This window comes from Tamandua tetradactyla, chromosome 15 (assembly GCF_023851605.1).
Source record: "Tamandua tetradactyla isolate mTamTet1 chromosome 15, mTamTet1.pri, whole genome shotgun sequence".
Lineage (NCBI taxonomy): Eukaryota > Metazoa > Chordata > Mammalia > Pilosa > Myrmecophagidae > Tamandua > Tamandua tetradactyla.
Genome location: NC_135341.1, coordinates 54993582 through 55019328, shown reverse-complemented (window position 1 = coordinate 55019328; position 25747 = coordinate 54993582). Strand labels below are relative to the sequence as shown.

The following is a 25747-nucleotide window of genomic DNA, read 5'->3' as shown; positions in this document are numbered from 1 at the left end:
AATTAATTCATGGATGGTTAGATTTGAAATAGGCTATACAAGGAAATCAGGACTGACATTTTATTTTAAGACTGATATAGAAGGCAAAACGCATGCCTATCAGAGGAGACATAAAGAGCTGGATGAGTTGTCAGTGACATCCAGGTTGGTTCAATTTTTGTATTAAGATCCTGTTTTCAAGAAACGTCTAAACAGTCGGTGGCGTGGTACTTTGGAGGCAGGGAACACTGATGAGACGAAACACCCTGGTTTTGGAGGGAGATGGACCAGGTTTGAATCCACCTCTGCCCCTCACTAAAGCTGTGTTTTCATCTGTAAAATGGGCTTACTGCCACTGCCTCTGAGTGTGGCTGTTAGATCAGATGACTCCCATTCTATGGCCTGTACCTTCTGGAGACCCCAGGCTTGTTTCTGAGGGAGGGGAAGGTGCGACCTACTAACGTGAATAATGCTTGAAAAGGAACCATTTCAAATTTCTTTCTGAGGCTTATCACTGGGTATTGTGCTTGAGTATCATTGTATAAGTTTTTGGTGATTTTTCCAGAAAGTAGAAGAAAGACTAAAGAAAGGAGGCTCTGGGTTCCTGGGCCACCTGGCTCACCCTGTGGTTATGGGTTTTCTGGAAACAGTGATGTGCAAAGCCTATGTGGGCCACTGTCAAAGAGAAGATGCCCAGCCATCAGATGTTGCAGGACAGCTAGAAAAGCCACGGAAAGACACTCTTAAATGAAGCTTTAGCCTCAGTTTGTCTCAATTCATATATACCACCCATGTAGATTACACCAGAGTTTAAATTCCCTGCTGAATCCCAGACATTTGATATTTATGCCTACGAGAAAGGGAGAAATATGCTGCAGTGAAAATACATTGCAATTTGGTGCTGAAACCCTGTTTTTCCTTAAAACAAATTACATGTTCTCCATAAAGAATTTAACATACAGGTAAGCAACAAAAAAAGTGCCAAATGCTTACCACTCAGATATGATAATACTAACATTTTTGTTTATGTCATTCTAAACCTTTCTTATGCAAAAGCAACCATGTATTACTTTTCCATGTATATGACATGGGCCTAGATTCTAGGGCCAGACCACTTGGATTCAAATTCTGTCTCTGCTCCTTATGGCTGTTACCTTTTGAGCAAGTTACTTCATCTCCAGATCCCAGAGTTTTCTCACTGGTAAACTGGGGAAGATAACAGTACATTGCTCAGCGTTCTGGTGAAGGGTGAGTTAAAGATAAAACATGCTTAGAACTGTGCATGGTATAGGACAAGTAATTAATCAAAGCTAGCCACTGCCCAGCACCTGACATGAACATCGTACAGCGCTGTGTGTGTGTGTGTGTGTGTACGTGGTACATACATGCGTGTATACGCTTGTCTACTGACGTGGGCAGGCCTGCGTGATGGTTATGTGATGTTCTTACGTACAGACAGACAAAATGGGGCCAAACTTATGGTGATCTGCCTTTGTTACACAAACATATCATAAAAGTGTTTTCAAATATGTAAAGATTCATATCATCATTTTAATGGCTGCATAGAATCCTACTGTACAGATGTACCATACTATGTACACTCTCCAATTGTTGACCATTAATATTGTTTATACAATTCTTCTGAGTTATATTTTTGGGCTATCTGGTAGAGTATCACAGAAATTTGAAAAGAATCCAAATAAGGAGAAAAGGAGCAGTTCACTAGTTCAAACCAAGACTATTTTCCATCTTTTTCAACCTCAAGTGAGTGAAGTGGCTTATTCAGCCCACTCAAGTTTAGTTATGATTTAAATCAGACCATACAACTTAATTCCTGCTCAACATTAAAAACAGTGACACTATGAAATGAGTACAAATTTTATTTAGCAAAAAGACGTGATCCTTCCAAAATAAAAATCAGAAACACCCTTAAAGCTTCCACTCCAACTCTGCCGATGTATCTTTGAAATGTGGTGCCACCACCTCCGTCCCGCATCCGTGCAGGGTCAGGCACTGGCAGGCTGCAGGGAAACCTCAGGCGAAAGCACACACCCTAAATGCATTTTCCAATCAAACTCTCCAGTGAACGCTGGCATTAAACGGGGGATCTGTGAGGTATGTGCAAGGTGAGAACCAGAAGGATCACAGGCTTCAGTCATCACATGTGGTCCAGCCACGGGTCCTGAGTAAGCAGCTTTGTAGGGGGATGATCGTAGGTCAGGGTTGTGCTGAAAACTGGCTTGTCCACCAGCTCCACGAGGCACGGGTCAAGGCCGTCACTGCCGCAGGGCGCATGTTCCAGTTCCAGCACCGTGATGGTGTTTGGAGCCGAGGTCATCAGGATGTGCTGCGGCACAAACAATGTCATCTGTGGGCCCCGCGCTGGCCAATAGCGGCCAAGGTTAAAGCCATTGATCCACACCTGACCCTGCAGAGAGAGAGCAAGAGACCTGTCAACCTGAAGGCACTGTAGGGACGGCTCCGCTGAGTGCAGGAGCCAGCCTGGGGTGGCACCCAGCTCTGTGGCCTGGCAGGAAATGCCGCATAAAAGTGCCCTCCCATCCCGGACAAGGGCTGAGCCAGGCCCGGGCCAGACTTGGTTACAGCAACCTGATAAGATAACTGGTCATGCTGGGGCAGGGGGTGGTGGCAGGAGAGCAAAATGTTGCCCTCGACACCCACACTTTGCTTCAGAAAAACGTGTCTGGTTCCTCTGATCAGCTTCTGCAGTCAGAGATGTCAGTCTTGGAGAACGACCTGGCAGTTATGTCAAGTTTCCGAATTTCATCCTGGAGCCCGCCCTGGGGACTGCTTATTCCTATATAGTAGCCTCCTCCCAACTTCTCTGTACACAGGGGAGAGGTGTTGAATTGCCTCCTACAGCAGATCTTGATGCATTGTTGGCCATATACCCGGTAAGCTCGGCACACAGGGGACACGAAGGCCTGCAGCCTAACGACAGATGGATGCCAGGAGCTGCTCCAGGACAACCCTTGAAGCAGGATGTGGGGGTGGGGGGAAGGGGAGAGAAAGGGGCCCACCCAGGGCATGTCTATATTACTGCTGTGCTTTAATTATTCTCACATCCACCATCAGAGCAGGGCTGTGAATTCCACGTGTGCTTCAAGGAACAGAGGTGACTCTATAAGCTACTGACAATTTCTTTGAGCAGAAGAAGCTGTTTTCGACTCCAAGACTGCACATAGAGGAGAAACTCCTAAAGCATAAGGACAGTGTTTGGGTATGTCTGCAAGTCCTCTCTAGGTGCTAGGATCTGCTTGTAGGATGGTACTCAACAGGTGGTTGCAGAAATGGAACCTTCTATTAGAGAGTCAGAGAGAGAGGAAGGGGGGAGCTCATATACATAAATATACACAAAAGAAAAGGAGAGAGAAAGAGGAAGAAAGAAAGAAACTACTACCTATTGGTCTGAAAAGCCTGGGGGACCCTCTGGAGGAGGTCCAGGCGGGACCCTCACCAGGGAGCCCCAGTCCCCACCATGCTCCGTGACACACTGCAGCTGCTCAGCTTAGAGCTGCTCAGTAGCTCACCTTAGGGTATTTTTCAGCCTCCAGGTGTCCCCTTTATTTTAGCTCGCTCTGAATTTCCAAGCTGGTTAGCTGCTCTTACTAGCTGTTTGACCTTGGGTAGGTTCCTTCACCTCTCCCAGAGTCTGCTTTTCAAACAGGTAACTGGGGACAATGATGTGAGAAGACATGTGAGAAGACACATGGCACTGGGTAAGGACCCATCAGAGCTAGCACTCCTGACATTATTCAAATATCATTCACATGCCCACAAAAGAAGGCAGCCAGTGACTAAAAACCATCTGTCTGTTGGACTAAGTCATCTGGAAAAGGATGACAGTTTCACAGTTCTCAGAATTATTTCACTCTTGTTTTTACCAAGGGATGCGCTATCTCAATCTATCCTAAAAGGTACATACAATGACAGCTTTACCAAGTTCTTATCAGCTTCAAATCTGCCGACGCCTTTTTTTGTAGTGTTAGAGAACAGCAGCACCTTACTTTTGTGGTTGAGGAGGAAGATGGCTTCAAATGTAGACTAGTGAGAGGGCTTTGTGAGTAACACACGAGGGATGGCACGTAAGAAACAGGCTTCAAATTATGTTCCTGGCAAAGGCCACGCCAACTCCTGACCTAATAGTGAGGTGAATGAAGTCTGGGTTTGGCCACCTCACATCTCATAGTCCACCTTACAAGTAACCAAGAGACTGCTTCTCACACCGCTTGTGCTGTATCGGACATGTCAACCTGGTAAGGTGTTTTCCTGAATCTCCTTCACTGGAGGCTTCTGGGTGAGAGACGGTCAAAAGACGACCTTGCTTGAGGTTGGAAAGGTGGAAGGGAAGCAGCAGCTTGACTTTTGGAGCTTATCATGATTAGATACAGACACTGATGGAATCAGAGGGGCCTGGCGGGTTCCAGCTCATCCTTTGTCTCATTCTCACCATGTCCAGCTTGTCTTCCTAACCACCAGACCTACTGACCAGCCGTATGGTAGCTACACAAAGGTGACCGTACCCAAAGACTTCTCTGTGAGCTCCCTTACGTCATACTTTGGGACCTGGACCAGCTTCTGGGATTTCTCTGTAAGCGGTGACTTGTCCACTGTGCCAGTGCTTCAGGAGCACTGGATAGTGATGTCTCCCCTGATTGCCTGACTCTGTCTTCTGACTGTCACATCTCCAGCTCCCCGCACCTCCCCCCTCATTTGTGTCAGGTCTAATTCCTAAGAGTGAATACTCATGGTGGCTTTGCTTCCCAGACCGAACTGTGACCAATAGATATGTCCTCAATGTGCAAAGCCTTGACCAAGTCCTTTTTCTGGTCTATCCACTCTTTCTTCTTACTAAACTTGGGTATCTGTGTCCCACTTCATCTCAGTTAGCTACTGAATGGACAGCTACACATTATCTTTCCCATAAACTATAAGCTCCTAAAAGGCAGAGTTGGTGTTTATCCTCCTGTTTTACCACCATTTAGCACAGTGCCTAGCACACAGTAGGTTAAAAACAATGGCATAATGAAAGATAACAGGCTAATTATCCCATTTTTTTCTGGTGCCTCCTTCAAGTGCATTTAAACATTAACCCAGGGTTCAAGAGATTATGAAATGCTCATCCAGAAACAGTAAGAAATTTCTAATGAAAAATACAGTTGTATGATTTCTCTTGAAAAATTAGAAAAAAGGAAACACTTGGCTTATGTTTTCACATAACAAACATATGTTAGAAATGATACTGATGGTCCCTTAATCAGGGCATGTGCTACGGAGGTCTCCATTGCCCCCAAGATTCCTTCCAGTCTTATACTGCACCACCTCCCTCTTTCATGTTGTCTGCCTGGCCCCTGTAGAATGCATAAACAAACTGTCATACATTCATACAAGAACGATGGAATACAATAGAGCAATAAAAAGGAATGAACTACTGTTGCATATACTAAGGAGGAATCCCAGAAACATAATTTTGAATAAGCGAAGTCATATATAAAATAATTCACACTGTATAATTTACATAGACATCAAAAATAGGAAAAAGTAAACTCTAATGTTAGAAGTCAGGATACGGATGGAGGAGACGGTTGCCTAAATTTGGGAAAGTACATATTTTTAAATAAATTAGCAGATAGCTGAATGGTGAAATAGTAAAAGTGTCCCTCAAACACCAAAACTGGGAATGAAAAAGGATAGCTGGCATGACCACTGCTATTTAACATCATGATACAGTTCCTAGCTAGTACAATATGGTTAGAAAAAGAAATAAAAGGCATAAGAATGGAAAGAAATTGATCAAACTGTCACTAATTGAAAATAATGAGATTGTGTACACAGAAGATCCAAAATAATTTACAAATAAACATTAGGGTTAATGAGGGATAAAGCAAGGTTCCTTGATATAAGCACATATAAAATAATCAATTGTATTTCTGCATACTAGCAAAAAAGAGAATAGTATTTAAAATACATTAAAATAGCATCAAAACTATCATCAAATACCTAAGAATAAATCTAGTGAAAGATGTATAAGATCTATACCTACAAAATAATAAAATATTACTGATTTTTAAAAATCTAAATAGGTTGGAAGACTCAATATTGCGCAGATATTTAATCTTCCCCAGTTCAGCACAATTCTAAACACAATCCTAGTAGACAGTGACAAGCTGAGCCTAAAATGTATATGAAAATGTAATGGGCATCCAAATATAGGCAAGACAATTTCAAAGAATAACAAAGGGGTAAGATGTAACCAATAGGAAAATCTAGCTTATTACAAAAACTAGAATAATCAAAGCAGTGTGACACTGCTGCAAAACCAGACCAACAGACCAACAGACCGAAAGACAGAATGCCACAACAGATTTATATGGTCATGTGATTTAGTTCATTTGTCCCACCACAGTCAAATGAGCCGCTTATGTTGTCACATTTCTGCTTCTAACCTCAAAAGACCAATGTCTTCCTTTCCACTTTGTCTCTCCCACTCTCCCCTTTGCTCATAAGAGGCACCCACTGGACTTCTTTTCCATTACTTTGACACACCGAGTTTGTTTTCAACTATGCATCAGCTATTCCTCATGCCCAAAACATTGTTCCCCCAAATCTAAAGCCTTCTGATCATGCAGGTCTCCATTCCATCATCACCTCTTCAGGTCATGATCATTCTACCTAACACCGAGCTTTCAATCCTGAGTCACTCATTGTCCTTTAAACTCTAATTTTTTTCTTTAGCACTATTTGCAATTCTTATCAACTGTTTGATGACTGGTCTATGAAGCTGTCTTCAGCTATAACATGGGCTCTATGAAGGGAAGGGCTTTGTTTAGCTTGTTCAAAGTTAGATTTTCAGCACCCAGCAGCGTGACGCTCAGTATATGATACAGTAGCACTCACTAGATTATACTTGTAAATCCTGCCCAAGAAAGGATTCATTTAAGATGTAAAACAAAGTTCTACTGAAAGAACATTTCATGTTCTGTTTCTACAAAGTGGTTCTGTTCTTTGGACAAAGTATCTACAGTGGAAGCCAAAGAAATCTGCTTCTAAAGTGCTTGACTAACCCAACTCTACTTTCTTCTACTCTGAATTTAAGAGTTTGAGAGAATGGTGCTCACTGGGAGAAAAATAAAATATTCTCTCTGATTTTCATTAAAATAGTTTCTCTTTAGAAAATGCTGCTGAAGAAAAGATGATGCTGAAATTATTCGGTGAGTAGGGGGGAGTATGTGCACATTTTGGTAAATGTGATTTAGAAGTAGCCACTCTTAACTAGTGAAATGTCATTGGGTCAAACATTTATAGGGTGAACACCAGTAGCTTTGTAGGGCAGCAGCTAAAATGGTTCCATGACAAAGTCTGACTTTCTCTGACCATAACTTGACCTTGGTAGTCTCACCACTCTCATTATCACCAAAGTGATGATAATACAGATTCAAAAAATGTTAGGTTCCCAGAAATGCTTGACCTATTTCTTGGTTGATCAGACATACTTGTCTGTCTGTCTGTCTTATATTCTCTGTTTAAATTAAAATTTTCTCATGAGAATTTAAAACAAAAGTTCCAGGGCTATTTCAAGTCGTAGTTTTAAATTTCTCAAATTTGGTCAGCAGTTAACTCATGTGGAAGGCTGACTTTCTTATACTGTGTAAGAAGGAAGATGTGTCGACTCTTGGAGGACTTAAAATGGAAGACAAAGTTCCAGTCCCCCAAATTAAAAGGCTCTCACCCACACACCCCTTATGAGTAACTATGATACTTGCTTGGGAGAAATAAAAGAAAAAGGGGAATTTTTTTTTTTAAGATAATATAGCAGGAGGACTGCTTAGGGATAAGATGTTCAATAGATGTTGCTGAAGTACATGGAGAAAATAAATTCCTACTTTCCTCCAGATGCTCATGGGATCTGCAGCTGATGCAACTCATACTCCTCTGCTTCCTCCTTGGTCTCAGAGTAGTAAAGTTAAATAACTTTATGGTTTCTCTGTGTTTTAGGACAGATTCAAATAGAACCAAAGCCATGAAAAACAGAAAATATTAGCTTACAAGATGAATCACTCACTTTTCCCCTTTATCAAACCCAAATACAAATTTCTTTCTTTCTTAACCCCTAAAAGTTCCATCAATGCTTAAAATGGATGCAGATAAATTTGTAATGTAAGACCTCAACTAACAACAGTTTTCATGCCACTTCACATACCTGGAATAAAGCTAAAGAACTAGAAAGCAAAAACTACCTCCAGGCAGCCATATAATATTTGTTAATAAAGTCCATGCGCTAAAAACTGTAGGAGACCCCATATAGGCTTTGGCTCAGAGCCTAATTACTCCTGCTTTACACACCATTCTAATAAATTTGGTATTAAGTTAATAAATATTCATTGAAAGAAATCTGATTATCTAGTTTTCAAGTGCCATCGAGACTAAAAAAGACAGTGAATTAGGTGGAAATAGCACATCTTATAAGGGTAAGTATAATTATAATCGGGCAAATAAGTTTAAAAGGCACATAAAATTTAAAATGAAAGTAGTACAAAAACCTTGCAGTAGATTGCAGAAATGGCTACAATTATTTGCAGCTCCCTCTATCATAAGGTAGAGACTATTTCTCCATCCCTCGCATTTGGCTGGTTTGTGATATGCTTTGGCCAAAAAAAAATATGGAGGAAGTAACATGTGAATTCTGACTTGGGTTTCAAGAGGACTTGTACTTTGTGTTTGTTATCTGAACCCTGTCCAGCCACCATATGACAAGCCTTGGCTAGTTTGCTGGGTAATGAGAGAGACATGACCCAGGCTTCTTGGTCATCTCAGCTTGCAGCCAGCCAACTCCCAGAAGCAGAGACCCCTGGTCAACCAGAAGGCCATGTGCAACTGAGTCCTGCAGAAGAACCACCCAGTTTGCCAATATTCAAAATTCTGATTGAAATAATTATTGTATATTAACAATAACTGTTATTGGTAAAACCAATAAGTTTTGGAGTGGTTTGTTAAACAGCAAAAGCTAACTGACCCATCTCAGTGGCCTCAAGATGCATGAACATAATTGCTTTTCATGACAGTAAATGATGTTAGTAAATCCAATTTAAAAGCAGAGTCACCCTGTACGATTTAGTCCCTCCCTTAGTAATCAGTGGCCATATGCTTTCAGGGATATAGTCATGTTTGTACCTCTCTCAGAGTTGTAATGACTAAGTGAGAAGATACATATGAGCACTTAAACACAGCACTTCGCATACACTAAGTTCTCAATAAATGTGGCTTGTAGTACTATTACCTTCCATATCTGGACCCTCCACCAACCCTCCATTGCTAACAATGAAGTCCTAGCTTCATTCTCTCTCCCTGACCACTTCTCCAGGTTCTTCTCTCTTTATGTTCCTACATTTCCTGATGTAGCAGACTCACTGAAGGTCCTGCAGTTAGTTCCCTAAATACAGTATGCTCTTCTCCCTCTCCATGCTTTCTCTCCAGGCCACTCCCTTCCTTTATTTATCCATTTACTCATTCGACAAATTATTACATACTTCTTTTGAGCCAGGTATAAGCAGTGAACACTAGAATATAAGAAAGTTGTGCTCCCCATGTTTCTCAGGTTCAGGGGTAAGGTAGATTTTAGCTGAGTAATTATAAAACTTCCTCAGTGCATCGCAAGCATAAAATGTGCCATCTTGGTGTCCTGCAAAAGTACAGCAAGCCAGAAGGGGTCCTGCCTAGGATTGGATGTAGGATAGTGTTCCACGGAGAGTGACAGTTTTGCTAAAACCTAAGAGTAGATGTGAGTTAGGTGAAAAGGAGCAGAATGAGTATTCTGGGTGGAGGGAAAGGCAGTGCACAGGCCAAGATGTGGGAAGGTTCATGGCATGCTCCATAAACCGAAAGAAGGCCAATGTGGTGAGATGCAGTGAGCACAGCAGGGAGCAGCGGGAGACAAACCCTGAGTCAGGCTCTGGGGAGCGTTACTGGCCACATGAAAGATTTAGCAAAGCAAATGGGCAGTCTATAATAGACAGTCAAGCAAAAGAGATAATTTTTAAACAATCATTCTAATTTATGGGCAAAGTGCTGTGAGTCTAGAATTTGCTTCAAAATATTCCAATTGAAAAATAAGAAGCTGGGTCAATAGGTGATGTGAGAATGGAAAATTGTTGATATTTGGAAATGAGCGTTCAGTGTTCATTTCATGATTCTCTCTAGTTTGCTTTATGACAACAACAAAAGATCACTCTGGCTGTTGTGTGGACAATGGATCATATAATGAAAAACATCAGGGAGCTTATTGAGAGGCTACTGCAGAGGAGCAGCAGAGGCTGGAGGCTGGAATTCAGGTAGGAATGATGGGTATGGAGAGAAGCAAATGATATGGGTGAGTCTACAGGACCTTGTGGTTGGCTTAGTTTAGGAGATGAGAGATCAGGAAATATCCCACGAACACAATTTTCTGAACTGAGTAATCACGCGGGCAATGACCATTTACTGAGAATGGGAACAGGGAATGAAGAGCAGGTTCAGGGGCGCCAGGGAGGAAAAGTTCTGTATAACATATCAATTGGAGGGGACTGTGAGACCCCCAGTGGTGGGCCCACATTGTCAGTTGGATGTAGTGCTCTGGATTCTCACAGAAACTGGAGCTGCTGAGGTCCATGAGAGTGACGTCCCCTGAAGAGTGTAGAGTAAGAAGAGGACCCTGGGCCAAGTCCTGAGGACTGTAACCTAGAAGCTAAAAGAGCAGCCTGAGAAGAAAGAAAGAGGGGGAAGGAAAATCAGGAGAAGTCTGCATCGCGGAAGAGAAGATTTGAGGAGGAGGGAGTGGTGATCCACGGCAGATGTCGCCAAGAGGTCAAATAAGATGAGGCTTGAGAAACGTCTGGTGGGCATACCAACATGCCTGTGCCTGGAAGCCTTGTCGAGAAGAGCTTCAAAGAAGCATGAGAGCTGAAAAGTAGTTCCTATCCATTGCTCCCCTAGTTGGGTTTTTCCCCTACTATCTCCAAATCTTGGGCAGTGCCCCAACTTCTGCATTCCCATAAGAAACACTGAACAAATACCTTTACCTTACATTGTAACCCACTACCCAATTTGTATAAACTTGTCTGGATACACAGATGATATTTCATCGTATTGAATAAATATACATATTTGCTATGCTTCCAGACTTTATGGCCATCTGCCAACAGCTTCTTTGATGATTAATAAGTACTTCAGACTGGACATGTTCAAAACAGAGATCTGGTCCCCCCATCTGCTCCTCTACCAGTCTTCTCTGCCTTAGAAGATGAAAGCTCCTTCCTCCTAGTTGCTTAAGCCCAAAACTCTGGAGTCCTCCCTCATTCCTCTTTTACTTATATGCCATATTTGATCCTTTAGCAAATCTTGCCTTTTCTTTTTACAAATCTTCTACTTCATCACTGCCCAAATCCATAATCTCTTGCAGGATTACTATACTAGCATTCCATCAGGAATCCCTGCTTTCATTCTTGCCTTACAATGTAATCCATTCCCCACACAGAAATGATTTTTTAATGTAAATCAGTTCTGTGGCTCCCTGCTTAAAAACCTCCTGCTCCCACCATGGGATTTTATTTTTCAGAACAAAAAAGGAGACAAGTGCCTCATTTCCACAACCTGACTTGTCCCCCCACTCACCACCCTCCCCATAGTCTCCTCATCTTCCGCAGTCTCCCATTGCTTCTGGGCTATTTGTTACTCTGTATTCACTGTTTTTTGGTCCTGGAATATTCTTTGTATTCACTGTTTTTTTGGTCCTGGAATATTCTTCCTCTTTCTCATCACATGATAACTCAGTTTTATCCTTCAAGTCCCACTGAATGGGCATCTCCTCCTAGAGGCATCCCTTGACCACCTCATATGTGCATATGTGGTGGTTGAAAAATAAGTCTATAAATTTTCATACTTCTCCCTTCAAAAGGCAGAGCCTAATTCTCCTCCCCTGGACAGAAGCCAGAGTAGTGACTGTTTTTTACCAAAAGAAAAGAAAAAGTGATGGAAGTGATGCCATATGACTTCCAAGGCAAGGTTATAAAAATACGTTTCCACATGGTTCTCTCTTTACTGGCTTACTCACTCTGGGGAACCGTATCTGCCACGAGGTAGGAACACACAAGCAGCCTGAGGAGAGGCTGGTGTGGGGAAGAACTGAGGCCTCCTCCCAACAACCATGAACCATGAGGAAGCCACCTAGGAAACAGATCCTCCAGCCCCAGTCGAGCCTTCGGTGACTGCAGTGTGGCTGACAGCTTGACTGCAAATTCATGAGAGACCCTGAGTCAGAACCACCCCACCAAGCCAATTGCAAATTACTGACACATAGAAACTGAGAATAAAAAAAAATTCTTATTGTTGTTGAAACCACTAAGTTTTAGGGTAATTTGTTACGTAGCCATAGATAATCAGTGCACCATATCAAGTAGCAACATCTTCACCCCCAACACCTTATTTTATGTCACATCATCCCATCTATTTTTTCCTGTTATCACTATCTGAAATTACAGTGTTTAATTATTGTCTTCCCCACTAGGCTTGCCCCTGTCATATCATGTTCATGTGCTTGACAGCCACTCATCAAGTACTTCTCTTCTCCAGTACACTCTACACACTGCTCCTACATCTGCTCATATCACGTTAATGCTTAGAAATTTCCCCGGATGCATAAAATTCTCAGGGTCACGTCCAGGGTCATGTCACACAAAGTTCATATTTTGTCCTGAAACTACCTCTCCAACTTCATTTTCTGCCACTATCCTCCTTGCTCTTGACTATGCCAGTTCCTCTGCTCAAAACATCCACTGTCTAGGAAGACCAAGTGCAAGGACCCAGGGCCGGGCCCTACCCCCTCCTCCATTTTGAGAGCAAGTCACACAGCTGCCTACATGACCGGGGACAGACATTAAAGGTCAAAGAATGTTAAACCCCTCCTCCCCTAATAACCAAATCTTACAAGATTCTACAGAAACTCTTCTGTAACCAAATCTCACAAAGCTTAATAAGCCTTTCCCTGGGCACGTCTCTCTTTCTCTCTTGGCTTTGGGCAGAGTGCAAACTTCTATCTCCCAGTTGGCCACCACTGGGAAAATCTGCTGTCCATAAGCCCCTAATTAAACTCACGGGCCCATCTGTCTAGCATGTTCTTTGGTCTCAGGGTTGTGCTGGGCTGGAACCCCAAGTCTATTGCAGCAATTCTAGGCATCTAAGATCCCCTTGGTGACCCAAATTCATGATCTACACCTCTCTTGCAAACTTCCTCTCACAGTCTTCCCAGGCTTTGTCTGCATCCCCATCTCCTTCAGTGAACTGAGACCAAATGGTTGATGCCACCAAGGACAAGGTATAAAAAGTTCCATATATATGGTAACAGAAAAAAAACTCCAAAACAACAGTTATGTGTCTGTGGCCCACTGAGTACCCAGTTGACCTCTGGGCATTTGACCAAAAAAGCCACACCCAACTAAAGTTACAAAGCCTGAGTAATCAGAAGTGATTTTTTTAACCTCATGAATCACCCTCATCAGTGACTTCATTCATTAAATCAAGGTAACTTTTTTTTTTTCACATGGGCAGGCACTGGGAATCGAACCCGGGTCCTTGGGCATGGCAGGCAAGCACTCTTACCTGCTGAGCCACCGTGGCCCACCCTCAAGGTAACTTCTTTATAGCAAATGAACTGCAAAAGCCAGTCGGTCTATGACAAGGACCTTGAAAAGGGCCTCTCCGGACAGAAGAGGGTACAGGTGGGTTAGTGGGCAAGAAGTTGTCTGGAAAAAATGGCTGCAGCCCCCAGCAAAGCCCCCCAGAGACAACAGGTCTGCCTGTGAGCTGACATTTCTCCCATTCACCTGCCTCCAGGGCCTCAGCTGCACAGACATTTGTGCACCTGCTCATCTGAGAACTGTCTGCCCTCTCCTTGCCTGACAGATCACTTATTCTCCCAAAAGCTAAAACATAACACCTCTTGGAGAGTCGGATTGGTCCTTTCTGAGGCTACTGACCATTCAGGCTCTCAGCAACTAGCCCAGGACTGTTCTCAGCAACAGGTACCCCTGCCTACCAGAAAATAACAAAACCACATGTTGTCTTTTATGTATGATGTAGGTATATCTTCTGATCTATTCAACCCAGGATCCAGGAAACTCTTGGATGGACTTTTTTGGGGGGGGGGGTTGGGGGAAGGCAAAGCTTTATTAAGATATAATTCATAATAAATGCATTTCTTTTAATGTAATTCAATGGTTTTTAGTATATTCACAGAGTTGTGCAATCATCGCACAATCAATTTTACAACATTCTCATCATGCCGAAAAGAAACCCCATGGCCCCAACACTCCCCTGCCCCCTGCTCTAGGCAACCCTTAATCTACTTTTTGTCTTTATGATTTCCTTAATCTGAACATTTCATATGAATGCAATCACACAATATGTGGCCATTTGTAATTGGCTTCTTTCACTTAGCATAACGTTTTCTAGATTTATCCATGTTGTTACAACATGTAACGTTACTTCACTTCTTTTTATTGCCAAATAATATTTCATTGTATGGCTATACTAGATGTTGTTTATCTGTTCATCAGTTGACAGACATTTGGTTGTTTCCCACCTTTTGGCAATTATGAATACTGCTGCTGTGAACATCTGTGAACAAGTTTTTGCACTGACATATAGATTGGGTGAGCTTTAGAGTCTGAACCCTCTAACACATTCACAAATGCCGGATGTAGACATACTTCTCAAGAGTGAAGATGCAGGGTGTTCATCATTCTGACCAAGTAAGAGCCTCCCCCAGCTGATTAGCACCTGCGTCTCATTGGTCTTCAAGGCCCTGTGCAGTGCTTCCTGCCTTTCTCATGCAGACACCAGAGGCTCAGGTACCTGTTCCACCCCCTCCTTCTGCACCTCATACCAGTTACTTAGCATTTTCAGCTTCCATTTGCTCATCTGCAAACTAGAAATAATATGATATCCTACCACACAAGTCTCTTTTGATGATTAAACAGACAGTGTCTATAAACTGTTGAACAGAATGCCTGGGGGGTTGACACCTTTGTGACCTGGCCTGGCCAAGCTGAATCCCACTCTGACCTCCAAAACCACCCATGCTTTTCTATTTCTATACATTCGATTCTATTGTTCCATTGCCTGAAATTCTCTCCTGGAGAAAACTCTCTCTGATAAATGGCTATCCATCCTTCAGGTTCATTTTAACCACATCTAATCCGCTCAATCCTCATTATCCCTATAAGATATATTTTCTTCTGCTATGCATCTCCTGAAACTCATTTGTCTTAGGGCACTAAACAGTCACCACTTGGTACTACAATGACTTATGCTCAGGTCTTCTCACCTTCCTTGGCTCTGAATCCACAGACTTCAGCAAAGCCCCTTAACAGCTCTCAGGGCTGCTGAGAGCTGACATTTCTCCCATTTGCTGTCCTGCCAGAGCCAACAACACAAACATTTGTGCACCTGTTTATCTGAAAGCATTTATGGAGCAACCAGGCCCATGTCAGAACATAGGATGGTAAGAAAGCTGGGTACCTTATCTGTCCCCTTGAAGCTCATGACCCAGTACGTGAAACAGAGGTACAACCTAAGTGCAATGAAGCCTTATGGTGCTAAGTCCAGGTGGAAGCACGGGAGGGGCTCAAAAGAGGGTGTGGCCAATTCATTCCTGGACTGAGGGTCTAGGAAGATTTTACAGAGGAATTAATGCCAGAGTCTTGACAGATGAATACTTGATGATGAGGGTGAGGGAAGGAAAGAATATGAACCAAGGAAAGATGTGAAACCTTAGAACACCAAGAGGGAGAAGGAAGAAGGAAGGAAAAGGGGAGAAGGTGAGGTAATGAGAACATAGCTGCTAGCTATAAAGGAAGATCCAAGGAGGGCTTTACTGTTTGTAGGCTCCAGAGCCCTTAAATATCATTTCTTGGCTACAGGAAGGGAGTTGGCAGAGAAGAAAAGGCTGACAAAATGCAGGTGCCAAAGAAGATATACAAATGGCCAATAAGCCCATGAAAAGATGCTCAATATCATTAGTCATTAGGGAAATGCAAAGCAAAACCACAAAGAGATACTATTAGTATCTATGAGAATTGCCATTATGTATAAAAAATGGAAAATAACAAGTGTTAGAGAGGCTGTTGTGAATTGCTGGTCGGAATGCAAAAGGCTCAGCCACCGTGGAAAAGCTTGTTGGTTCCTCAAAGAGTTAAACACAGAATTACCATATGACTGTGCAATTCTACTCCTAGGTATGTGCTCAAAAGAAATGAAAGCAGGGATTCAAGCAGATATTTGCCTACCAGCTTTCATAGCAGCATTATTCACAGTAGCCAAGAGGTAGAAACAACCCAAGTACCCAACAGCAGATAAATGGAACAAACGAAATTTAGTATATACCTACAATGGAATATTATTCAGCCACAAAAGGAATCATGTTCTGATACATATGACAACATGGATGAATCTTTAAATCATTATGCTGTTTGAAATAAACCTGGCACAAAAGGGAAATATTGTATGATGCCACTTCTATGAAATGTCCAAAATAGGAAAATTCATAGATACAGAAAGTATGTAGGGGTTGCCAGGGGCTGGGGAGAGGGAGGATGAAGAGTAACTGTTTAATGGGTACAGAGTTTCTGTTTTGGGTGATGAAAAAGTTTTGGTAATGGAAGGTGGTGATGAGAGCAACACATTGTAAAAGTAATTAATACTACTGAATTGTACACTTGAAAACTGTTAAAATGGCTAATTTTATGCTGTATATATTTTACCACAGTAAAAAATAATAAATTAACCCCTTCCTCCCATCACCACCAAATGCAGGAGGAAATATGAGAACAGGATCGTGGCCTGGAGGAAGATGGTGGGGAGGGGATTCAGAGCTCAGACTTCCTCCTAGAGGCCACTGGGCAGGAAGTGAGGGTGGAGGGAGATAGACGAGTCTGACAAGAAGCTGAGGAACAAAGGAGTTACATCTGATAACAGTCAGCAAGGATGAGGTCCTCAGCTGAGATGGCAGGGGAATGGGTAAGGTGGCTTAAAGACAGTGGTAGAGGGTAGAAAGGCCAACTGGGGAAAAGGGAAAGAGATACCAAAGGCTGCTGGGCAAAGCTGAGGGATTCGGTGAGGCTGGACTCAGTGCAGGGGTCCTGTTCCTGGAGAGCACACCACAGATACCCTCTAGCTGTGCTCTGCTATTGGTGAACCCGCAGAGAAGGTCGGTGGTGGACCCACTCAACACAGTGAATGAACAAGGCAGAAGGAGTGGGAGGGCAAGGGACCAAGTGGATTGACGGTTCTTAAAGAATAGTGGTGATGACCCATCCGGATAGGGTAGGGATTTCAGCCTTAATAGGGAAGAGATTCAGGTCATCAGTAAAATCCAAGAGCAGGTTTGACAGGCGTGAAGAGTTTGGGGCTAGAAACATGTGGTCTGAGGGACTATATCAGAGTTTAGATTCCATGGGTATGTAAATTGTGTGCTAGACCATGAAACAAGTCTCAAAATTAAAAAGACTGTGCAACCAAACCTATACAATTTAATTTTAGAATATTTCAACACCCCAGAAAGAAACCCCATACCCTGAGGGAGTCATTCTCTGTTCCTTCTCTCTGCCTCAGGCAACCACTAATTTACTTTCTGTCTCATGGATTTGCCTTTTCTGCACATTTCATATAAATGGAACCATATAATATGTGGTCTTTTGCATCTGGCTTCTTTCACTTAACATAATCTTTTCAAGGTTCATTCCTTTTTTTTTTTTGTATGCTGTATGGTGGGGTCACATTTCATTATTTTTCCATGTGAGTATCCCATTATTGCAGCATCATTTGTTGAATTTTTGCTTTTTTGGGAATTGAACCTGGGTCTCCCTCATTGCAGGCGAGAATTCTACCACTGTACTATCCTTGTACTTCCCAAGGTTCATTCCTTTTTATTGCTGAATAATATTCCATTGTGTGGGTATACCAATTTTTTAAAAAAATCCATTCACCATTTGATAGATATTTGGATTGTTTCCACTTTTTGGCTGTTGTGAATAATGCTGTTATGAACATTCATGTAGAAGTCTTTGTGTGGGTTTATGTTTTTATTTCCCTTGGGTGATATGCTAAATACGTTTAACCACTGAAGAAACTGCCAAGCTGTGTTCCAAAGTGTCTGTACCATTTTACCTACCCATCAATGATGTATGAGGATTCTACCTTCTCCACATCCTTGCTATCATCTTTTTTTAATGTAGCCATCCTAGTTGGTGTGAAGTGACATTTCATTGTTTTTTAAATTTGCATTTCACTAATGATTCATGATGTGGAGCATCTTTTAATGTACTTCTAGTCATTTGTATATCTTAAATAGAAATATTTCTTCAAGTTTTTTTGCTCTTTTAAAATTTTTTTTGTTTTTCTTTTTTAAAGTTTTTTTGTTCTTTTTAAAATGGAGTTTGCCATATAATTATTGAGTTGTAAGAGTTCTTTAGATATATTAAGTGTCTTTTTTTTTGCATGGGCAGGCTCTGGGAATCAAACCTGGGTCTCTGGCATGACACGCAAGAACTCTGCCACTGAGCCACTATTGCCTGCCCTAAATATCTTTTATTAGATGTATGATTTGCAGATATTTTCTCCCAGTCTTTGACTCACTCTTTCATTTTCCTAATGATGTTATTTAAATTTTATTTAAAAATTTTCAGATTAATTTAAATAATTAATTTTACGATTTTATTCTTACCTTTCTTTTTCATTTAGCAATTGTGCTTTAAGTATCATATCTAAGAAACTTTTGCCTAACCCAGGGTCACAAAGATTTTCTTCAAGAAATTTTATAGAAGTATTAAATCAAAAATCAATAACAATAAGAAATCTTTGGGAAAAAAAAAGCAAATAATTGCAAATTCAGCAACACATTTCCAAGTAACCTATGGGTCAAAGAAGAAATCATAAGAAAATTTAGGAAAATATTTTGAACAGGATGATAATGTAAACACATTTCAAAAACATCTTAAAAAGCAAAAAATAAAAACATTCATTAAAACATGCCATGTTCTGGTATGTGAACATATAATATATATCAATAAAAAAGCAAAACCATCCTGTGCTAGTTTGAAGCTATTAAGTACCCCAGAAAACCATGTCCTTTAATCTTCATTCAATATTGCTGGGTGGAATCTTTTTGATTATACCCTTAGAGATATGTCTTCCCCCATTCAAGGAGGGGTTGCTTATTGGAGCTCTTTAAGAAGGAACCATTTTGGAAAAAGCTTTAGAGCCATGAAAGCCACAAGAGCCAACAGAACGGACAGAGTCCCAGGAAGCCATTGAAGATTTCTGGAGAGAAAGCTAGCAGCCGTTGCCATGTGCCTTTCCAGCTAGCGAGAAATCCTGAACATCATCGACCTTCTTGAACCAAGGTATCTTTCCCTGGATGCCTTTATTTGCATATTTTTATAATCTTGTCTTAATTTGGACATTTTCATGGCCTTGCAACTATGCAACTTAATAAATTCCTCTTTTTAAAAGCCATTCCATTCCTGGTACATCACATTCCAGAAGCTTATAAACTAGAACACCATCAAAAAAAAAAAAAAAAGAATACTAAGATATGAAATGGAGCTTAATTTTATGCTTACCATGTTACACTTCCTAATATCAATGTATTTTATTTTCAATGTATTTTTTAACCATATGATTTTATATTTTATACTTGGTATTTCCTGTTATCCAAAATTATCATTTTCTGCTGGTTTTAGTAAAACAAAACAAAAACAAAAAAATCCCAACGTGCTATGTTCTGAAAGAAAGATCAAATGAGAGAGAGGACATCCAACTGAGAAATTAGAATCTAGCAAATGATTATCACTATTGAATCATTATATGGATGTTTCTTTTCAGTTTCTAGTATATTGGAATGGCCAGAAGGAAATACCTGAAATTGCTGAACTGCAATCCAGTAGCCTTGATCTCTGTTAATGACTGCATAACTATTTAGCTTTTATTGTGTGATCATGTGATTGTAAAATCTTGTGAAGGATACTTCCTTTATCCAGGGTATGGGTAGATGAGCAATAAAACAAAGAATATGGGGAAAAGACACCTCTATGTAAATTATGGACAATAATTATAGTACTGCTTTAATAATTTTTCATCAACTGTAACAAACATAACTACTGTTGAAAAATAGAATTACAAAAAAAGTTATATCATCAACTGTAACAAATTTTCCACAACAATGCAAGTGTTGGTGGTAGGATGGTATATGGGAATCCTGTATTTTATGCATGATTGTTCTATAAAACAACTTCTCTAACAACAAAAAAAAATTTAACAAGAACAAAATCCTACATGTGATGTTTACCTTTTGTCCTCCCCTACTCCAGCTATTAACATATTTTTTCTCTTCCCTTTCAGCATCAAACTTCTCAAAAAAGCTGTTTATATCCAACTATCCATATTTATGTTAATTTATTCATCTCCTTACCCTACACTCCTCAACAGAATGCTCTATTTCACTGGAACAGCACTTACCAAGGCGCCCATTGATTTTCTTGTGGCTAAATCCAGCAGAAATGTGTCTTCATTTCACTGGTCCTCTAGACAACATAAATGCTTGTTTTCCTTCTATTTTTTTGCTACTCTCCCTCACTCTCCATTATGTTTATGTCTGTCAAAGATCAACCTTAGATCCCCTTCCCTCTGCATCATCTTCCTTAGGAGACCTCAGTCATCCATGTCTTCAATGACTATCTATATACAAATGATCTTACATGTATATCCCCAGCTCAGATCTCTCCTCTGAACTGCCAACCCATATAGCCAAACACCTCCCTTGAACATCTTCTCTCAGTTGTTCTCAAAGCCTCTCAAACTCAACTTGTCCAAATCCAAATTCATGATCTTCCTTTTCCAACCTGTGTGTCCTCTTCAGATATTTATTCTTTCATTAAATGGTACCATCTGCCCAGCTGTAGCCTGGAATCTAGGTGTCTTATGGGACATATGTCTCTCCCCAAATGCCCCTTCCAATTCATCATCACATCTTGCTGAGTTTTTTCCAATAAGGTCATCTTTTTTTTTTTTTTGTTCAAGATGTATTTTTTAGACCACTTGCAGCTTTACAAAAAATTCACGCAGAAACATCTCATTGATTTAACTTCAAACATCTTTCAAATATCTGATGTCATTTCCATGTTGATCACCGCCATACCAGTTCTTCAATTAAGACCATGGTTCAACCTCCTAGAGGTTTCCCTGGGTCCACATGTACCCTCACTCATCCATTCTCTACAATGGGGTCAGGACTTGTCAAATCACAATTGTATTACATTATTCGCCAGCTTCAATGGCTCTAAACACAAAGACAAAACTTTCACATGGCCTATAAGGACTGTTTCCAAATGGTCTCTACCTACTTTCCAGCCTCTTCTCTGAGTTACACTCTCTTTGCTCTCTCTGTTCCACCCACTTGAATCCTCTATCAGCTCCTCTCACTCGCCATTTTCCCCCTCCAACCACACAGCCTTTGCACATCCTATTTCCTCTGCCTGTGACATGCTTCCCTGCCCTTTTTTCCTTGGTACTTCTTGGTGATTCTTCAAATTTTCATTTAGTAGCATGTCTTTAGGGAAGGCTCCCCTGAACTTCTGGACACGGTCTCATGCCCTAATTATTATTGACCCCATATCTCTTCTTAGTTCATCATACCATCACAGCTGCAATTTTGCCACTTAATTTAGGTGATTATATGTTTCAGGTGTGCTTCCCCTACTAGACTATAAGTTCCATTAGGGCAAGGCCCACGTCTATTTTTACTTTTCCTTTTATCACTAGTTCTAGCACAAACTTTGGGCACATAGAAGATACTGAATGAATAACTGAGTGATGGTAAGGTCATCTAGGATGGAAATGGGGCTTGAGGAGAAGATGGTGAAGAAAAACAGGCTGATGCCTTCAAAGAGCAAAAGGGAATGACTGGGAATTGAAATAGACAAGGTAGAGTGGAGGATCACACAGACAATGGCAGAAGCTCCAAGAGAATGAGTGTGTGAAGGTGACCATGTTCTGGAAGCATAGAGCTTGGTGCAAACAAAAGAGAAAACAGGTTTACCCAGAGAGATTCACCCTTTGCCTGGGTCAGATTTTCCTCAGGATAAAGAAGAAGTGTCCCTTAAAACCAGTATTCAAAGGGACCATGATTCTCCTTGGAGGAAGCAGGAAAGCTGTCATTAACTAAAGGAAGTGGCCAGTCAATGGAAATGGGGCAGATGGTGGTACCTCTAAGCTGGACACCGAGTCCCTAGAGATCTGTCACAGTCCCACTCCTGAGGAATGGGTAAACCAACACAGAAAACCTTCCATACCCAAACTGTAGCATAGCATCTCATTAACATGTGATTGTTGATTCTTTCTCAGACATTAAAAACCAGATGTTTGAGGGCTGAATTCAAACACTTTCCATAAAGCCACATACCTTGGTCCACCCAGGAAACTGTATAAAGGTGTCCTGGGGCAACTGTGGGATACCACTGGGAATAGAGAAATTTCCCACATAAAAGGCAGGAAGTGTGTAGTTAGATGAGCTACGGGCAAGGGTTTCAACATGGTGGCCTCTGCCATGGCCACCTCTGCCCTGCAGGTGGCTGTGTATTGCGTCCTCGGTTTTCAACGGGAAGATCATCCAGTCCGTGAGGATATCAGGACCAAGGGTCAAATTAGAAACCAAGCCCTACAAAAAAGAGACAGAGCACAGTAAGCTGGGGTGGGAAGAAAAATGGCTTCAAGCATCTCTGTGTCCACCCTGAATTCCTGGGAAAAAAAAAACTAGGATAAAACTACCAAGACTGAATGAGACGCAAATCTTGCACAGTCAAAGTAACACCGATCCGACTTGACGCTTGATCACATCTTGGCAGGAGGTACATCTCTCAAACCACAGCCTTCTCTCTCCTTCAGTAGCCTGGATGTCCCCACAGAAGGCCCTGTGTTCTGCCCCTACACAAAAGAGGTTGAGCCACTATAGCTTTTGATTCCAAATCCCCCAATCTTCAGTGTTTGCTTCAGAGCCATTGCTAGGATGGAAGAAAAGGTGCAACAAAAGAACATTCATTCCACTGTAGATGGCAGGTGACAGATTCGCCCCCTTACATCTAACCAGAAGCAAGTTTTGACCTTGAGCATCTCAGCAGTACTCTTGGGGATCATCAAACCCAAACCATGCACCTGTTGAGAAGACTAAATAAGACACCATAAATGAGAGTATTTTGATATCCATAAAAGGATATAAACAGTAGTGATGATAACCTCAAACTTGCATTTTGACATTATTTGTCCTGAGCAGGGGGCAGCTGTGCTCAGGGCTCATCTAAATTCACCCTCCCAGTCTTTCATGTGAGGCAACGTCTCCATTCCAACAGGATACCAGATGTGCCTCAGGATACCTCCCAATATCAAGCCTCAATTGCTTGTTTAGTGACTGAATAAGGAAAAACCAGGTGGCTATGTGTCAAGCTTTCTGTTGCGTTCTGGGGACTTAGAGATAAAACTACAGAGGCCCAGTCACTCCATGGATCAGAGAGGCCTGTGAGAGCCAGGCAGCCAGGCCACTAAAATTCCAGCCCTTGTGTAAGTGCTGTAACCGATCTTCATACTGGAGGCAGCCTCTGGACCAATTGCCATAAGCGTGTGATGGCCTTGCCTTGGAGCTGCCACCAAAAGCATCAGAAATGGCCTCCAGACACCTGTCCTGCCCTAGATTGTGTGATGCTTTAGTTCCCTTGTTGCAGGCTCTCTCTCTTCTGGCAGATGGTGCGCTGCCCGAGGGTAAGCCTCTATCTTGACATCTTTGCCCCTTACCGATCATCCAATGCAGAGAATGAGCTCAACAAATGTTTAATTAATAATGCCATAAAAATGTTTCTTAGGAAAACATATTTGAACCAGACACTTGGGCACAGAGTAGCAGCAGTGGCAAGAGGCACTGTACCCAGGGAAGAGGCTTTCTGGAATTCAATATTTTATCACAGACTACCCACACCCAGCAAACAGCAGACAAAATGGTAAGCTGGCTTTGTTATGTTAGTGAAGCTGGGTGGGTTTTACAAGCAGAGGAAGAGTACAGTGGAGTGGCTTCCTCCTTCCGTTTCTTTCTACAGGATGGCTGAACTCAAACAGGAGGGAAGCACTCTGTTTGCAAAGTTCAACTTTCTCACCAGCTACAGAGGAAAACAGGTCTTCAAAATAATTTAACTTTTAGGTTGTTGCAAAACAAATCAGAGTGGGTTCCTCATTGAACTTGGCAAAGGGTGTGTGTGTTTAAAAAGTTGCTTCGTGTAAATAGAGGCTGAGAGCTATTCAAAATATATGCTTATCATAGAGAATCAGATAAATGAATACAGGATGGCCCTCCTAAAACTGGTTAACTGGGAAGATGGAACAATGGGGGCACTTTCACTGTCTACATTATATATTCCAATGTGGTTTGCTTTTTTTTCTAAAAGTCTGTATTTTGTTTATAATTATAATTAAAGTGACATACTCTTTCTATTTTGAAAAACAGCGTGATATGCTCCATATTTTTGTCCCAACTAAGAGGGCCATAAATCAGAAGATATGGACAAGACTCTGACTGGGGTGCACACAGTGTAATTCTCTGTAGGTTGCTCTTGCCTGAAAAGGATGAAGAATATATGCACTTCTACCTAATACACTGTAGCCATGCTTGCAGGGAGTGTGTGATGTGCACAGTAACAATCTCCCTAACTCTGTAAAAACAGGCCATGGAGTTATGCAGACTGAGCTACATCTGTAATAACTGCAGTTCTATAATTCAAAACGTCAAAATGTCAAATGTCAAATTTCCTACAAATTCTCTTTCTATGTACGTTTAATAGTTTAAAGACAACTTATAAGGTTAGAGAGTTCAGGATAAATAAGGTGGTCTTTGAATACAGTATTTTTAGGTATTTTCAAAGCTTAGAAGAAAACAGGTACGTCTGAGTTAGAAATAAGGCCTTGGGTCTATTTCCCCCTATTCCTAAATTTATCAAAGATCTATTTCTGGCAAAGTTCTACTGACTCATTGAAGACAACTAAAAAGCCTGAATGGGATACATTTGTAAAATCTTATTGAAGGAATTAAACATTTAACAAGAAAGTGAGAAATCCATGGGTCAAAATATAGACAAGGACAGGAACCCAGAGTGATGAGTTCCCAACTCCCATTTTTGTCTCAGAGGCACCTGCTGACTGGGAAGAGGCAGGGAAGAAGCTGAGTGATGGGGCCAAGAGGGCAAAGAAAGGTGAGGACCCTGATAAATCACTCTGCTATCCCCCACCCTGGGTTGGGATAACAAAGGACTACACCTTAGAAGTGAAGGTGAACTGGTCGAGAAATTAGCCTTCACACAGGTGGCATCCAGGCTTCATGTCTTATGAACAGAAAATCTTAACCTCGTACCTGACTTAAAGTGGTCCCAGACTATTAGCATCTCCAGAAGTCTGCAGAAATAAATGTCATCCTATGCCTCAAATTATTTAGAAAACATTTTTCAAACACACTGTGTAGAATACAACCCCAAATAACCAGGCATATGAACAATTAAGATTTTTTTGAGGGCAAATCAACAAAACAGACAACAGAAACAGAACCCCAGAGATGCCAAATATTGGAATTATCAGACACAGGCTATAAAACAACCATGCTTACTATATTCAAGGAGATACATACCAAAAT

General features: G+C 41.4%; 1 protein-coding gene across 3 annotated transcripts in view; it reads right to left on the bottom strand.

The window, feature by feature from the left end:
• Positions 1-1839: 1839 nt before the first annotated feature.
• GLB1 (galactosidase beta 1) overlaps positions 1840-25747 on the bottom strand; it is a 106894-nt gene continuing 82986 nt past the window's right edge. For 2 of the 3 annotated variants that reach the window (XM_077129894.1, XM_077129895.1), the window contains exons 15-16: positions 22487-22741; positions 1840-2407 (exon numbers count right to left, since the gene is read on the bottom strand). In XM_077129894.1, the coding sequence (XP_076986009.1) occupies positions 2138-2407; positions 22487-22741 (525 nt within the window). In that variant the 3' untranslated portion in view covers positions 1840-2137. Of the gene's footprint in view, positions 2408-3517; positions 3672-22486; positions 22742-25747 lie in introns of those variants that run through there. The other variant, XM_077129896.1, reaches the window with a different exon arrangement.